The 16416-nt window shown below is 35.8% G+C and overlaps 2 protein-coding genes across 2 annotated transcripts in view; both read right to left on the bottom strand.

Annotated features, from left to right (window-relative positions):
• The window catches only part of LOC146135508 (uncharacterized), a 44341-nt gene extending 35546 nt beyond the window's left edge, over nucleotides 1–8795 (bottom strand). Inside the window, exons 1-11 of the mRNA XM_083395772.1 lie at nucleotides 8649–8795; nucleotides 8181–8295; nucleotides 7496–7626; nucleotides 6895–7060; nucleotides 5563–5689; nucleotides 4506–4673; nucleotides 3810–3925; nucleotides 3169–3301; nucleotides 1421–1526; nucleotides 541–607; nucleotides 84–137 (exon numbers count right to left, since the gene is read on the bottom strand). Of these exons, the coding sequence (XP_083251898.1) occupies nucleotides 84–137; nucleotides 541–607; nucleotides 1421–1526; nucleotides 3169–3301; nucleotides 3810–3925; nucleotides 4506–4673; nucleotides 5563–5689; nucleotides 6895–7060; nucleotides 7496–7626; nucleotides 8181–8295; nucleotides 8649–8761 (1296 nt within the window). The 5' untranslated portion in view covers nucleotides 8762–8795. The remainder of the gene's footprint in view (nucleotides 1–83; nucleotides 138–540; nucleotides 608–1420; nucleotides 1527–3168; nucleotides 3302–3809; nucleotides 3926–4505; nucleotides 4674–5562; nucleotides 5690–6894; nucleotides 7061–7495; nucleotides 7627–8180; nucleotides 8296–8648) is intronic.
• A 4363-nt stretch (nucleotides 8796–13158) lies between these two features.
• Nucleotides 13159–14823, bottom strand: LOC146135507 (organic cation transporter protein-like). The gene has a single exon (XM_083395771.1). The coding sequence runs from the start codon at nucleotides 14821–14823 to the stop codon at nucleotides 13159–13161; it is 1665 nt and encodes a 554-aa protein (XP_083251897.1).
• Nucleotides 14824–16416: the final 1593 nt, after the last annotated feature.

Raw genomic sequence — 16416 nt, 5'->3', positions numbered from 1 at the left:
AGGAAGGAGCACAAAAGACTATGCTGTTACATAAAGCAAGATTTACTAATAACATTTTACTATACAAATATGTTACAATATACCATTTTTGTTGCGCCTTTGTCCGTTTCGGGATGTGGTCTTGCATCGTCGGAAGACTGTTTATGTAAGAAAGTTGTCGTTTAGTTACTTATTAATACATAAAGTAGAACTACAAAAGGCAGAGGGCAGAAGACGACTAGTTTATTTAATGCTGCACATAAATGTTTACACATTAGCAGCAGATAACGTTTTGATAGGTTATTTCTGGCAACCAATTTTTTGCTGTTTTTTTTTTCAATTAGGAAGATGAATGAAATTGAGAAGTTGAAAATAGTTGTTAGTTAGTGGTTGGGTATTCTATGTTTCTCAACAACACAAAAACAGTTTGGCAAAAACGAATGAATTCCATTGGAGACGAAAGGTCATGTACTCTAATGCTGATTTTTGTTTAATTTAAACATAAAGCTTTAGAGTCTAATCTACAGGACTATTTAGCTGTCAAATAAACCGAAGAATTACCTTTTGCGCCACTTTCCAGGACTTTCCCGCTGCAGAATCGTCGACTGAAGCCGATTGACGAAGGAGCCTAGTAGAAAAAAAATAGTCAAAAAAATTCTGCTGTACTGTTTAAAACAGTTCGCGGTAAAAAAGGGGGCGGACTGGTTTTGTTCTGCTGCTGATGGTTTAGATTTTATCTGGATCCGTTTAAATCTCTGAAATCACTTTTCAAGAAAATAATTATTGGTTTAAACTTTAAAGTACCGTCATGAAACTAGTCAAAAAAAAGTCAAAAAATTAACGCCTGTGAAAGATTGCTGTGTAAGATTGTTTCGGCTGCTGTAAGTTATACATTGCCTCATTACATCTTTTTACAACAATAAAAAAATACAATAAAAATTACTTTATTCAGCGCTAATTAACCCAAGCCAATCTGAAAATGCCATGAGAGAGAAATAGACCAAGATGTCATTTAACCGAGAAAATACGCTGAAATTTTTCTTCTACCGATACAAATATCGGTATCAGTAAATTTTTGCTAATGATTTACTAACAAAGTATGATATAGTTGTTTAATTTTTTTCCTTTTTTTGTTTAGCATCATGCCAAGTTAACAGGCAAAGCACGAGTTTTGTAAATATAGGCAAATAAAGTTAATTGGATTTTGTTTTAGGTTTGTAGAATAAAAGCATTACAAATTAGGAAAAATACAGATTGCTAACTCGACTTATCGACATTTTGTAACAGCACTGGGTTTGGTTCGCATTTATTATTTGTTTCAAACTTTATATAAGCTTGCCTTGGTTTCAATTATAAAAATTGTGTGTTTTCCATTTTAAATACGCTTGTTGTCATCAAAAAATTACGTCAAGGGAACAAGTGAAGCAATTTTAAAACTTACTCTCTTTCCCTGCGTTTCCGCAGAAGCTTTTTTCTGGTTGGACTCGAAAGAACAGTTTCGTCCGACAAGCCATCGGAATCTTTGGGGGTCGTAGAACTGTCTCGATCTAGTAAAAGTAAAACGAAGATAAATAAATACAATTTTTAACATATATATGACACATGTGTTATAAATTTTAGGTGTTACACAATTGTGTAATCAAATACTTTTAGTTTCACTGGACATTCTTACATATACGTCATACGTGACAACAACTGTGATTTTGAACTTCAGAAGTTGCCCACATGATCAACAATAACCGCTTGTAAGGTTTCATAACACATCTGAGCCTTCAAAGAACTAACACTTGCCTGTGGTGCGGTTCAAACTCACGACATCCGGTCATACCGGGCCGTCGCTCTGCCCACTGAACTGCAAAAAGCTAAGTACCATGGAACTGTAGACCCCATTCAATGTGGAGTTGCATTGGGATCAAGGTTTTTTTCTTGACTCGCTCCTCTCTAAGCCTGTATAGCTCAGTTAGAGGGACGTTCCCGGTAAGGCCGTCAGTCGTGAGTTCGAACCTCGGCTAGGCTAGTTGTTTTTCTAGCCTTTTCTTGCTTACACTACAATTCTGATAAAACTGCCTGATTTCGGCAGGCCTCTCCGTATGGGCATCTTGTGCACTATATTTGGGTGCCGTTATCGTTTGCCAGCACGACTCGAGAAGAGATTGGTCACACAAATCACATTTTGTATATTCATGTTTCAGTTACTGAAATACGGGCTGTTGTTCCCGTGTCGTTTGATATTGTATGTGCGAACAGGATGCAGCATACAATGATGCTATGGTTGTTTCTCGACTCGCTTCTTTCTAAGCCTGCGTAGCTCAGTTGGTAGAGTGACGGTCCCCATATTATCGGAGGTCGTGAGTTCGAACCTCAACCAGGTCAGTTGTTATTCTAGCCTGCCTTGCTTACGATCGAGAGATTTGGCTATTCTGCAATGGTTTCCGGTGTAATGATACATAGGCCGTATTCGTCGGTCAAAAAGCGACTTCAGAAGGGCTGTATAGATCACAGTTGATAAACATGTATTTTTGGGCATATTTCATTAAAATATACAAACAATTATGTTGATGCAGAGTTTGTCGTCTTGTATAACAATGAACTGTGCAACTGTCATTTATGCAGCTGCAAGGCTTTGTTGTGACAAAATGTTCATTATGACTCAACAACTGTTTCAATACACAGTAGAGTCGATGACTAAAGTCACTGATCATTATATAGTCAATATGCAAATTTTAGGTAAACAAAATAGTTCTACCCTTACTTGTTGGGCAATATTTTTAGATTCGCCATTATGTTTGGGGATACAACAAAGTCGAAACAAGAAAAAACTCCAGGAAAAAATATTGTTCGGGCAAACATTTATAAATTCTCTCTATATATAATAATAATTAAATACTACATAATCTTTTACAAATAATATTCTTCCTATATAGTTTTATCAAGTCAATAAAGGTGTTCATTTAAGGTGTAATTAATAGTAACCTATCTGAAGTTTGACCTAATATAAAATTCACTAAATGTAAATAGAAATCAGCAAAGTCTAAAACGCAGCTAATTTCATATAATTTTTATTTTGTTTGCAATGAGAATTCTTTTGAGTAGAATTAAGTTTTCAAGCTGATTTTCTGAATTTTATTTAAGGTAATAAATCAAGCAAATAAGGCCACGTTTTTCATGTAGAAATGTCGAAACACGAACTTGTTTCATTGCATAGAGTCTCCTCCAGTCTCCGAATGAAGGAATCCATCTGGCTCGCCGCATCCACGAGACATTTACTCTTCTTTTTCATCTCTTGAACGGTTTTCATGGCTGCAAATTTCGACCACAGGGTCTGCCGATATACGCGGTTATTTTTACTGAGCACATTATAAGCTTATTTAGTAGTAAAAACATAAATCTTTATGACTTTACACAGTAAGAATATTAAAGCCCGTACAGAAGTAGATATAATTTTGAAAGTTTTGATGAAATACCTACTTCTACTACTTCGTACGCCTACTTTACCGTTTACCGTATTTTTTACAGATCAACAAATTGAGTCCTGTAGGTTTGATAACAACAACTAATTTTTGCTGGGTGTTAACTGTTAATCAGCACTCGTCTGAACGAACTGCACTCGCATTTAGCGAGCGGGCGAGTGCAAAATCTCAACCCTGTTACAGGAAAAATAATAATACAGTAATGTTCACAGCATATTTACTTATAAATGAATTTGTCGACAACGCTTTGGGTTATTTATTTACCCAAACAATTACATAGACTCCATCTTTATTTGTACATTTTTCACAATTATTATATATCCTTCGTAAGAGTGAACATCGTACGCCCGAGGGTCTTACATTGTTGTTATTAACGCTGAACTGCGATTCCATTTCTGTTCCAAATTCTTGCACAGTGGTAAGCATTCGATCGAGCCTGCTCTTCCAAGCATACACCGGGGCAACACTACGATCTCCTGAAAAGTTAAAAAAAATGCATTAAAACTCTGGATCAGCACAATACTTCATAAAGGGAAATCTGCAGCAAAGCTTGAGTTTTATCAAAGGCGCTGGTAATGCAATGGCAAGTAAAACTATTTAGAAGGTAAAAGTGGGACACCAGATTTCGATTTTATTGGTTAGTATTTTCGATTTTTATTGGTTATGACAGAAAGACAAAGTAATTTTTCTCAGCAAATTAAAATCCGGTATTAGGAAAGTGGTTCCTAAATAAAAGAAATTTACATATAGGACCAGAAACGCAAGCCCTTGCAATGAAATAACTTAAAAGGAAAAAACGACTAAATAAAAACCAAGGTCAAATATAAACATAACTCAAATAACTAAACTTTAATAGGTTTGTTGACTTGCTTTATACTTTTCATTTATCCATTATCGGTTAGATTATAATAAAAATTATATAATAGACAAAAAATGTTAGAGACAAAAATGGCGTCTTTACATAAAACTGCTTCACGTACCATAATTGGTCGACGGGCCTCATTTTGGGAAGCACTTTATTACACTGTAATACTGTATTAAAGAATTTAAAATTACCTGAAGGAGTTGTAGGTTCTGATCGCCCGTTTTGTTTGGGTATCTTGTTCTCCAGGGAAGACTGGGTGTTGATTCTTAACGAGGAAGCGTCGGGCGAATGAAGAGGGTTTTCTGTTGCTTTTCTGGCTCCCACGTGAATCGTTAGCTTAGGTACGCGCTTGGGCGATTCTGAATAAACAATGATGGAAATGCTTTACAGCCGAAGAGTTTTACAAAAGTATTTAATACATATATACCAGATTTAAACGAAACACCCAAAGTTGTCTGTATGTTAAATAAGGTTTTAACAGTTATAGTACTATGTTGCATTTAACTTGGTATGATAATAATTGCTTGGACTACTTGCTTTGTCCCGTCGAGGTAAAGTTATTTGCGAAATCTACTGGAATTTTGCGGGGGTAAAGAGAGTGCAAATTGTAACGAAAATGTGTTGAATAAACACTTTCCCACAATTTGAGTAATGCCTAAAAAGCTACACAACTAAAAAGCGTTTATAACAGGACGCAATGTGCAGGAATTTCTGTCATTAGAAAAATGTCTAAAGGGTCAGAAAAGCCAGTGACTCATTTGTAGTACGTAATATCGTTCACTAAAAAAGAGCTCAATGCATAGGACGCAATGTGCAGTGTGAGTTCAATGTGCAGTGTGAACCAAATTTGAATCAATGTTTAAGCTGTGGCCTCTTAAACATTATTACGTATCATGTTAAACCATATCCGGAAAATTTTGCTGAAGTCGGTCGTTATAAGCTATTGCTATTGAGCTTAAAAAATATTGTTTTTTTTTAATATAGCAATAGAGCAATGTTGTGTATTGTGTCTCAAGTATTGACTAAATACTCGACTTTAGCGCTTGGCTAATCTCGTTAAGTCGTCAAACATACTTCTGCCGTTTTTCTGAGATAAAACTCTGCTTTTTTAATTCTTTGAAGTAAGCGGGTTGTAGGCTCAAGTGTAAAATTTTGTGCACTTGTGCAAGTGTAAAGAAAATAGGACAACACTGTTATTGGATAACAATGTTTTTTGTTTAAAACAGTTTTAGAAAAGAAGATTTCTACCTTTCTGTGAAACTGCAGATGTAGGAGAAGTGTGTTTCTGTGAAAATCTTGCAGCTTGAGAGTGAATTTTGGCCTTTGTCTCATGTGAACTGTCTTTTTCATCAGATTCTTCGTCCGAAATAGAAATCTTGACAAAACATAAAACATTTTCATATAAAAAACTGCTGCTATGTTTAACTGGCCGCTTTCAATTTATTATTAGTTACAGGTCGGACCATTGGTAGCTTTTTTGGCCTAATGTACCCCTTCTGCAAAAGTTGAAATAACCCATTATGTAAATTTACGATAGGGCTTGTACACATTTCTTGCTTGTTTGTTTGTTTTCTTTTGTGTGTGAATGAACAGGCAAAATAAACCTACAGTAAAAATAAAGTTCTACATAAAAATAAAGGCTAAATTGGTCAGAATAAGACATTATAATGCAGTGGTCAGAAAAATTTTTGTCGCATCCTAAAATACCTTTTCGGACCCATTAAAGGCCCACTACATAAAAAACAGGGGGATGGATCTAAGGCATTTGTTTGGGTTGGGGGTGCAATCTTTTAGAATGACATCATAAAGTTACGTCAAAATACAATTAATCTCAAAACCTGTGTTGACTCAAGTGAACTTATGCGCAAATATGTAGCTAAAATGCAGTACAATCTTGTAGCATGAAAAAATACACTTTTTCGTTTCAATTGGTAAAACTTTAATTAAAAAGGATAATTACCGCATGAGGCACATAAAAGAGATTCTATTATTGCCCGAAAAAAAAACGCATTTATAGTCTAATTTAACAGAAATTGGACTGTAGTTTACCAAATTTAACTTCATGGTCATATTGAAGTTGCTGTTTTGTTCGTAACCACAATGCAAGAATCCTATGAAATTCATATTCTTTGGTGTTTTCGTTCTTTAGAAATTCGGCAGACCTTGCTGTCAATAACCCATTATCATATTTAGAAACAACTGAATTAGACCATAGCAATCCTAATTATGTTTTAGCCAACTTTAACCACATGAATGCAAATACCTTATTTCATGTGAATCAAATTTTTTGTGCTAAGTTTAAATATGATATTATTTTAAAAAACTAAACAAAACACCAAGAGTAGCAAGGTTCTATTATAGTTTCCAATAGACATATAAGCAATGTCATGTCCTTTCCTAAAAGATAATTCAAAAACATTTTCTACGGTTTTCATCTTACTTATTTTACAACAAAAACAGTAAAAAACTTCTGTTGGAATGAGTTTAAGGTTAAGGCCCTTTTTTTTCTGGCCTTTATATATGTTTTAAACATATTATACAAAATACAAGACATCTGTCAAAATTGACGTTAAACCCTACCGTTTTTCCTGCAGTCTTAGATTTCTTGATCAGCAGTTGAAATATTTCTTTGCATTGCCTCACTTTGGCCACAATTGGAATAGGGTTGCAAACGAAACAAATAAAACTACTTGCGTTAAAGATTTCCCTTGAAGTATCAGGCTCACAATTTTGAGAAATGCAGGTCCTACATTAATAACAAAAGTTATAAGAATATAAGCTTACAATTGTAATGGATTATTGTAAAAAATACACTCAAGGTTTTAGAGTTTTTTTCAACAGTGGGACCAGCATTGTTAAAAAAAGAAATTTCCTGATGATGACTGAATTCGAAAAAAGGCACAAAACTACCACTAAATATTTCAGAAGTCGTGAAAGGCATATTAAAGCAAAGATTGCAAAAAGTTGTTTATACTGTGTACAACAAAATTCATAAGTTTTGTCGTCATCATCCACAAATTAAATTCCATTATTTTTTTAGTTACAAAGGAGGTAAAAAAGTTATAGAATCAAACAAAATAATTTAAAACCTAAATAATGAACATGAAGAAACATAGTAAAAGGTGAAAACAATCAAATTAAATCACTTATTTTACAAATTTACTAAGGTCAGTAAACATACTTGCAAAAGACATTGGGGCAGATATCGCAAATGAATAATGTTTCGCCACCGTCAGCGCACCATCTGCAATGTTCATCGATGCCATTTTCATCTTTTAGAAACTCACCAGATTTGTAAAAACTGTTGCATTCCTGCGAACAAAAGCAAAACTCTAGCAATCCTAATTTATTTTACTGTTTGACATTTTTTTCCGAATATGTATGCCAAAAAATAAGAAAAAAACACGAACACAACTACAAATAAACTTTGTTCTCAAGATTTGTTATTTTTAGTAGTTTTAGTCAATAAAAAGACAAAAACAACAACATCAAATTGATATCCTTTATTAAGCAATTGATATCCTTATTTCACAGAAAGTCTTTATAGTTATTGCTGGGGCATTTATTTTGTGACTTACTTCATAGATAAAGTTTTTTTCGGTAAAAAAAATAAAGCCACTAGTTATAAGTTATTACAACAAAAGAACACAGTATACTCATAGACAAAACATTGCATAAATTATAGTTCAGTGTACACATTTGTAGCAAAATAATACAGGAAGATAGTCTGTCAAAACAAACCTTAATACTTAACGGTAATAATATCAATATGTAACAAATAAAGATTTTAACAAAAACAAGGTATAATTATGCAATTCAAACAAATAGATGCTTGATAAGTTTGGTCAAAAACTACAACAGCTTACCGAGCAAACTAGAACCTTTAATGCTGGATGAATTTTATGACGACGTAAATTTGGATAATCCTTTCGCAAGCAAACTGTGCAAGCAACTCTTTCTCTCAGTAAATTCTTTGGACCCCTACAAATAAAACATAGATTAGAATAAACCACAATAGCAAAATGCTTTCAATAAATACTAGTAAATGTCATAATAAAAATATCAAAGCCCATACAGAAGTAGGTATCATTTTAGGTATTACGTTTTGAAACGTTCAAAATGCTACCTACTTCTGTATGGGCTTTGATGTTCTTATTACATCGTACTACAACCTCCAACCATTATGCTCCACTAGTAAATGTAATTTTTCGGTTGTAATTTGTAAGTAAATAAAGCTTCACAGAGCAATCAAAACATGAATTTGGTAGTTTTTCTCCTGCCAATTAATTTATGTTCTATCTAACATAAACCACAATTTCAGCATTAGTGCTTACTGTCGTTGGATGGATGGAGCTTTCATGGAATATCGTCCAAACTCTGGACCCCTGAATTCATCTCTTGGCAAAGCTTCAGGCAGCACAGTGACGACATGTTTGGTTTCAGACATTTTTAATGCACAAAACCATGATTGTGTAAAATGCTGAACTAGCAGAAAATGTCTGGGTTAATAACAATACTGTAATTTTTAGATGTAACAAACTTCGCCTGTTTACAAACCAGATAAAAGCATGCATAGTTCAAAAATTCATGAGATGAGGTCAAACTTGGGGCTTGGGAACTTTGGAAAGCACGGCACATATCTGCAAGTTATTTTTAGCGGGCCCCAGATTGGAAACTTTGGATTTTGCGCAGGGGAGGCGATTTTGCAGCTTAAAATTTGCACGGCTGTAATAACATATCCGCCCAAATTTGCGCGGCAGTAATAACGTTATTTGTAAAATTTGCACGGCTAAAAAAGAAAAAAAAGAGTACTATAACTGAAAACCGTTTGCGCGTTTGACCGATTTTTTGCGGCGGACCACATTTTATGTTGGTTTTACATGAAATACGCGACTATGACCGCGGCTGAGCGGTAGACTGAGCCTTACTTTCCAAGCTGGAGCGGACCTATATACCAAGCTGGAGCGGACCTATACTATATTGCACTCAAAATGACGTCAACAGAAACGTGTGTGCGTCCCTTAAAAACAATTATTGCAAACCTCATAATTTGGTGCTGCACACCCACGATAACGGTGTGAAGTGCCAAAAATGCAGACTGGCCTTGGATTTAGGGCTTGCACATGTTGAACAGTTTACCATTTCTATTGCTAGAGGATATTCCATTCAGTATGTATTTCATTGCACTTTTCGCTGGATCTTAGCCGTGCAGCGCCAAATGTTAAGGTGTTCAATCATGCATTTTAGCACACTGGAGGTTCCAAATCAATCCACATGCATCAAACCTTAAATTCACGATTTACATGTGCAACATACTATTTAAGTTATGCACACAAAATCGCTTACAACGAGCTTGTGCGCCTGTCACAAAATCCAGATTAAATAGACTAAATCTAAAATTTTCAAACTAAACTTTAATTTGCGTTAGATATTTTGCTCACACACTTTTTGCGAAACAACACAGAAATAATATTCAGCAGTTTTACTTGTGTTGGGCTTGGCTGGCTTTACAGTTAGCAAAATTAAGCATGTTCCTAATCTCAAGCAGCAACTGTGAAAAGTATGGCAGGTGCACACGCGAGTATTTTTCAACCTTTCAAAAGTGCAGCACGATAAAATCTGAACTGCACCCCAAATATGTAAAACGCTTGTGGTCTCGTCGAGATCTGCCATACTTCCAGACTGGTCAAGTAGTATTTCAGGAATTAGGATATAATGAGTAAGAAAATGACACAAACGAACAACTTGTACTTTTCTGGGCGAAGTAATAATTAGGGCGTTCGTTTAGAATCCTATCGCAGCGTTAAAGCAATTATACAATGTTTTGGTTAGGGTGTTATTTAGTGTTTGCATGGGTGAGGGTGGGTCAAGTATTATTATTTAACAATATTGCTTAACTCATCCGAACGCTAACCCGCACTCTAAACCCAAATATTTTAGTTGTGGTAGGATTATAGACCATCGCCGTAAGTGACAATGATTTTTTAAAATATTAAGAACAAATCCGTTTACACTGGAGATACAAATAGCTGACGTTTTTAGTATCTTAGCAAATGTAAACAAGAGTTTTCTTAATTTGCGGGAAAATGTAATAACTCACAGATTACGTATGAGTTCATGGAATACTTATATAGATAGATGTTAACGTTAAAATAACGTGGTGTGGCATAAATTTATGTGAAACGTTGGAATTTTAACAATTAAAGATTTTTCTATCTTTATAAGAATCTTTATAGTAGCCTCTTTATATACTATTGCGTGGCTTCAATCCTTATTATAGGTGTGTCATTGTGTGGCAATAATTCAAAGTTGTGTGCTTAAACATTTGCGCGATTATAAAAAATGTAATAGTGCCCCAGATTCTATTGACGTCGCAAGATCTAAAGAATACAACAAATACATTTAGGCGCAAAATTACTATCAACTTTACGTAATTGAATATTCCGTAACTTTATAAGATAATGCCGCGTCACACTATAAAAGAAAGGCCGATCCCAGCACCGACACAAAACCTTCAAGGCATCTCAAGAAAGATGGGAAACTACAATAACAGAAGAATGTTTCAACTTGGCGGAAATGTTTTCAACTTTATGTCATGTTTTTAATGTTTTGAATTATCGCGGTGCCCTGACGTGTTTCCAACGGATCTTGCTTCTGGCTTCCACAGACTGTTGCATCTCAAAAGAACGGAGAAGGCAAAGCTGTAGCAGAAAGTCTTTGCCGGTTTCACAACGGAACTCTGGTTGATATTGAAAGTGAGGAAATGTACGAGACGCTGTATACGTATATTAAGCGTGCGTGGAACTTGTATATAGACTACCCAAATGAAAATTTCGTGAAGGTTTGGTTGGCTTTAAGATACGAGGTGAGTGCTGGCTTGTACTTTAGTATCGACCAGTGTTGAAAACAAGTCCTTTTGTAATGACTTTAAAGTCTCAGTCAAGTCATTTCAAAAATAACTTAAGTCCAAGTCAAGTCTTTATATATAAAAAAAATAGCAAGTAATTATTACAGCAAGTCATCTCCAAGTCAAACCACTAATATATTATTAAAACTATAAACCATTAAAATAGGTGGACTTGTCCGATTTATAAGCAAAACTTAAAATAAAATATAACAAAAAACACATGTAGCAATCTAATCGTTTAGGTGCAAAACTTGCGATAAAAGGTTGCGATAAATGGTAAATGAAAACACTTATTTCAACCCAAGTCATTTGACTCAATGACTTAACTCCAAGTCAAGTTATTTGTCTAAAAGACTTAAGTCAAGTAAAGTCATTTTACCCAAATTACTTAAGTCAAGTCATTTGAAAACAGTGACTTAAATTCACTTAAGTCAAGTAATTGACTAGCCATTGACTTGAGTCAGTACAACGCTGGTATCGGCAATATATAAAATTATAATTTAATTAGAAGTAAATACATATCCGCAATGCATTTGCTTTTTATTTTTTTTAAAGCAAACCATAGTTTTAAATACCCTAAAATAAACTGAAATTGCAAGACACCATAGCCATCCAAAAACGAAATTCTACATTTTTTCCGCACAGAGTGGGGAGTTGCAAAGTTCAACTGGTGGAAGTGTTTACGCACGTTGGTATCCGGGTAGTCCATCAGGTTCGGGTCAAGCAGTGACTTGGTTCATTGCAACAAATCCATCAAGGGGGTCTAGTATTGGCATGCATACTTCTGATCTCAACTTTAAATGGGCGGCCCACTTTGTCGTAACAAAACATCAAACTAACACCGACGATCAATAAACATTTTGCTTTGTGAGACATGACATCACAAAAAATGTGACATGTATTAGCCACTTGCTCATCGCATGAAGTGCTTTGATCATTTTAAGTGTATGCGTTTTATATGGATTATAACAATGTAAATAAACGAATAATGACTTCTGAATATTGAGGTTATAGTAATACTAAACTTCAATCCGCCTAAACATGCTCAGAGCAGTTTAGGTTTAGAAACCGTGCGCATCTTACTGAAATTTGAGCGATGTTGCATACTACACAATCGCCAAATTACAAAGCTGTTTCCGTTTGCCCAGAAAGGTTTTAACCAGATTAATTTGGCTGAAATTGCATCTTGAAAAGGGTCAAGGCATGAGCCTGAAGTCACAGTGAAAACCTGTTAAAAAATACTTTCCAGTAGTGCCACATATTTTATCGTTCATTTATTTTAAAGTGTCAAAAATAGTAATTTATATAGGGTTGTACTTTTTATGTTATGTTTATGACGGAAAACAAAACACAAATATAAGTTATAAGTTCGCAAAACAGACTTTTACAAAGTTCCGTATAGCCAGTAGGACGCACTGCGGCTTCTCTCAAACCAGTCTAACACATAAATTAAGTGTTCATTCCATCCCCGGATCCAAATTCGGTGAGCAATAGGAAACTGGTTTACTTAACCGTATAACTACAAAAATGTAATCATAACCAAATAATTGCAGTATATTGTCAAGATTCAATGTCCAAACACCGATATAAATTGCAAAAATAGAAGAACACAATACGATATGCAATATCATAATTTGAACTTGAGATTATGGTTAACCCTTATGCACGATCTGAGAATTCGATATACGTTTCAATGCAATGTTTCAATTTATAGTAGGTTAAAAACTGAGTTGAATCCAACTTTTTACCGCAAAGGCAAAATTCGGCCTAATAACCTGAAAAATATTACTTCTAAACGTTTAAACTTCATCTATTGTTCAAGTATAGAATTAATGACGTCATTTTGTATCAGATCGAATCTGGGCACTTTTTGCCAGAAAAACGGGCATCGGAATAAAACGTCGAGTAGCGGACATCACCACTGAATACCGTTTTTTTCAATTTTGAAGTGCAGCGCCCTCAAGGGGATCAGTTGCTGCATCCAATTTAGTCACTGGAGGGCGCTCGCTTGACCGCGCTGAACTTAATCGGAACCATTGCTTTCTTGGCAGGGCCTTTGCTTCTTGTACAGTTTGGGGCAATGGTGCAGCTTTGGTTTCCGGTAGGAACGCGGTGCCGAGCGCGGTTAACAAAACCAATGACGCCACGACCAACGATGACGTCATACTATCGCCTTTCTCGCCGACGTAGATCACGAACGGCGACAGGAATCCTCCAACTTTTGACGCTGCCGCAGCGAAAAATAGCACGGTCTGTCTTATCCTGGTCGGAAAAATCTCCAAAATGTGAACGTATGCTACGGCGAAGGAAACAGTAGCAGTAAGCTTTCCAAGAAGGTTTAGGGTTATGAGACTTGCGACTTGACTCTCTGGCAAGAAACAAGTCAAGATGATGGAAAGTCCGAGCAGCGTTGTTGAGGTAATGTAAGTGCTTACCCTGCCGAGGAAGCGATCGCAAAGTAAGAACAGCAGGCATCCAGCAAGATCAACTATACCTGACAAAAGTAGATTGACGAATCTGTTTCCGCTGAGTTTATTTGTTCCCAAGGCAAGAACGTAGTAAGTCATTCCGATAATGAACCAAAGATAGACGCAAATTGCCAGTCTCAGTAGTAAAACACTTTCCTTTGTCAATTCAATAATAGTTTGAAGGGCGGATAAACATTCTTGCTCTTCAGTTTCTTTAAGCACTTTTACTTTTTCGACGGAAGTGCCATTTAGTTTAGCGATTTTTTGCAAAACTCTACGAGCTTCATCCGACTTGTCCGAAGCGAACAACCAACGTGGCGTTTCGTCAATTAACCAGTAGTAGGGAATATAAAGGAGGCCAAGCAAACCAGTGACTCGTAGAAACCAACGCCAATCAGGAAACAAATATGTGAGTGGTGACATCAGTATGTATCCCACTGAAAATCCAGATACAAGAGCAAAGTAAGCGCTTAAACGGTACCTTTTAGGTAACATTTCAGAGCCAATGGCTGACGCTACCCCGTAGTTCACCAATCCACCAAGCCCAGTCATCGAAAGAAGGATTGCGTAGGACCACACTTCTGGTGCAAAGCTTAATGCAGCTGTAGCAAAAAAAGCCCACGCTGTGAAAGCGAGGAACACAGGACGCCTTCCGAATCTATCAGCAAGGTATCCACTTGAAAGTGCCCCGATTACCATTCCGGCAAACAGCAGTGACGACAGCACCGGCTTTATCCACGCCCTGTCGCACACAAAATGGAATTCCGTGACGGCTGAAATCTCCTCTCCTTCGTAGTGGATGGCTTGACAGGGTGTTTTTGTGCGGTTTACTTGTGAAGCGTTCAGACTCGGATCAAATTGAAAACACTTACTTCTTGACAGCTGCCCAGCACTGTTTTTCTCCCAAGGTATGGTCATGTTTAAAATTAATTCCCGAAGTTCAACTGAGCTGAAATTTGCGTCGTCTTGTTGCTGAATTGTTGCCTGGTCTTGTACCTCGACATTGCACCAATGCACGGGAGTAAAGTGCAGAATCAAAACTTGAAATGCGACGAACGCGTTCGGAATGGACGAAAGAAAGAGCAGCAGCAAAAGGCGCTTCTCGTAGTAGCCGAGCTGTTTCGCCTCAGCCATCTTCTGTTAAATTTACCACATCTACTGTTCTATAAATTAGAAAACAAATTATGAAAACACTGTGCTAGCTTTTCATTACATCATAGACATAGACTGAGTAATCAGGTGGCACTGTTTAAAGACAAATTGCATTAAATTCTCGACAAGTTTTCGCACAACCGCACCTCATCAGGTCAAAGTAGAAAGTACTAAAGCTTGGCGAGAATACAATACAATTTGTCTTTATACATAGTGCCACCTGATTACCTCATTTAGAATTATTAGACAAACGGCCATTTACAAAAGATTATTACATCATAGTATCTTAGAGAATGGAAGGCTAAATTGTTCCTAACTTTGATATGACTAGTTTCTTGCATATGGCTATACACTCTGCAGCCCAGACTGAGGAAGTTCATTGAATCAATATCTGAACAGCATCGTGGGATTTTGTTCATCGCACGGTATGCTTTACTTCTCACTTAAAGAATGATTTGCCAAACACAAAGAAGTGATCATATTATAACGCAAACATTAATATTTACAACACACCCGATAATGGCTTAAATGTAAGCATCACGCTGTATAAAGCAAAACATTTGGATATTGTACAAATAAACCATACAACGCATACATCATGTATTTTACAATGAACTAAATCAGTTAAACGACTATCAATAGTTGATATATTAACTGTTCTCGACAGTTGGTATTCTGCAATAACTAACATTTATTTTTAAAATAACGCGAAACGATTTAGCACGCCTCGTAAATACTTTTAGTAAATGATTAAAAAAGTTTGTAAAATTCAGCCAAAAATTATTAACACAGGAAGAAATAAATGCGCACGGCTCACACAATAGTAATTCTGTTATATGCTTGTCAAGTCATTTGACTTTGGCAAAGCTAAAATGAATTATAACTTGCGTTAAGTTGGGGTTATCACTGTGATAAATTAAGTTGTAGTGCTACGATATTCCATACAAAACTTCTAATCTTATATCACTACTTTACAACTGTGTTAGGCGTTTTTATCAACTACAAATGTCCTAGTATAGTAGACATATGTTTGTGGGCTTGTCAGGAAAGTGCGTGTTATGGAAAACATGGACTAATTAAACATGTATAGCTGGCGTATAGATCAATCCACTGGAATTAGTTAGAAAAAGGTGATAGTAGCGACACTGGTGAATGTAAGGAAACGGATCTTACGACCAAATTATTCAAAGATCAAAATAGCAGCTAGCAGTTTAAACTCTCAAACCATCATGTACTGTACAATGTACACTAGGGTTGTTCAGATTTAACTTTTTTTGAAAATTTATGCTTCCTGCTTGATTTCCCATTATGTGTCACATAAAAATGAGTTTCGTAAGTTTTCAAAACAATTGGACAACATTTAGGGGCTCCGCAGACACCCCAAAGTTATCACACTCAAATTGCTAAAATCTGGGACTTCCCTTAACACGATACTGTACGTTTTTTCTTAAAAAACACAGAAACCTTGTCATTTTTATATTAAACAATGGCAAGAAAGCATCACTAATTTATTTTCCGGTTTTACGTAGCTTAAAATGTATTCTTAAAGCCCCCAAATTCCCACTTTACCCCATT

Source organism: Ascidiella aspersa, chromosome 8, assembly GCF_963924565.1.
Source record: "Ascidiella aspersa chromosome 8, kaAscAspe10.2, whole genome shotgun sequence".
Lineage (NCBI taxonomy): Eukaryota > Metazoa > Chordata > Ascidiacea > Phlebobranchia > Ascidiidae > Ascidiella > Ascidiella aspersa.
This window is presented reverse-complemented; position numbering and strand designations above follow the sequence as displayed.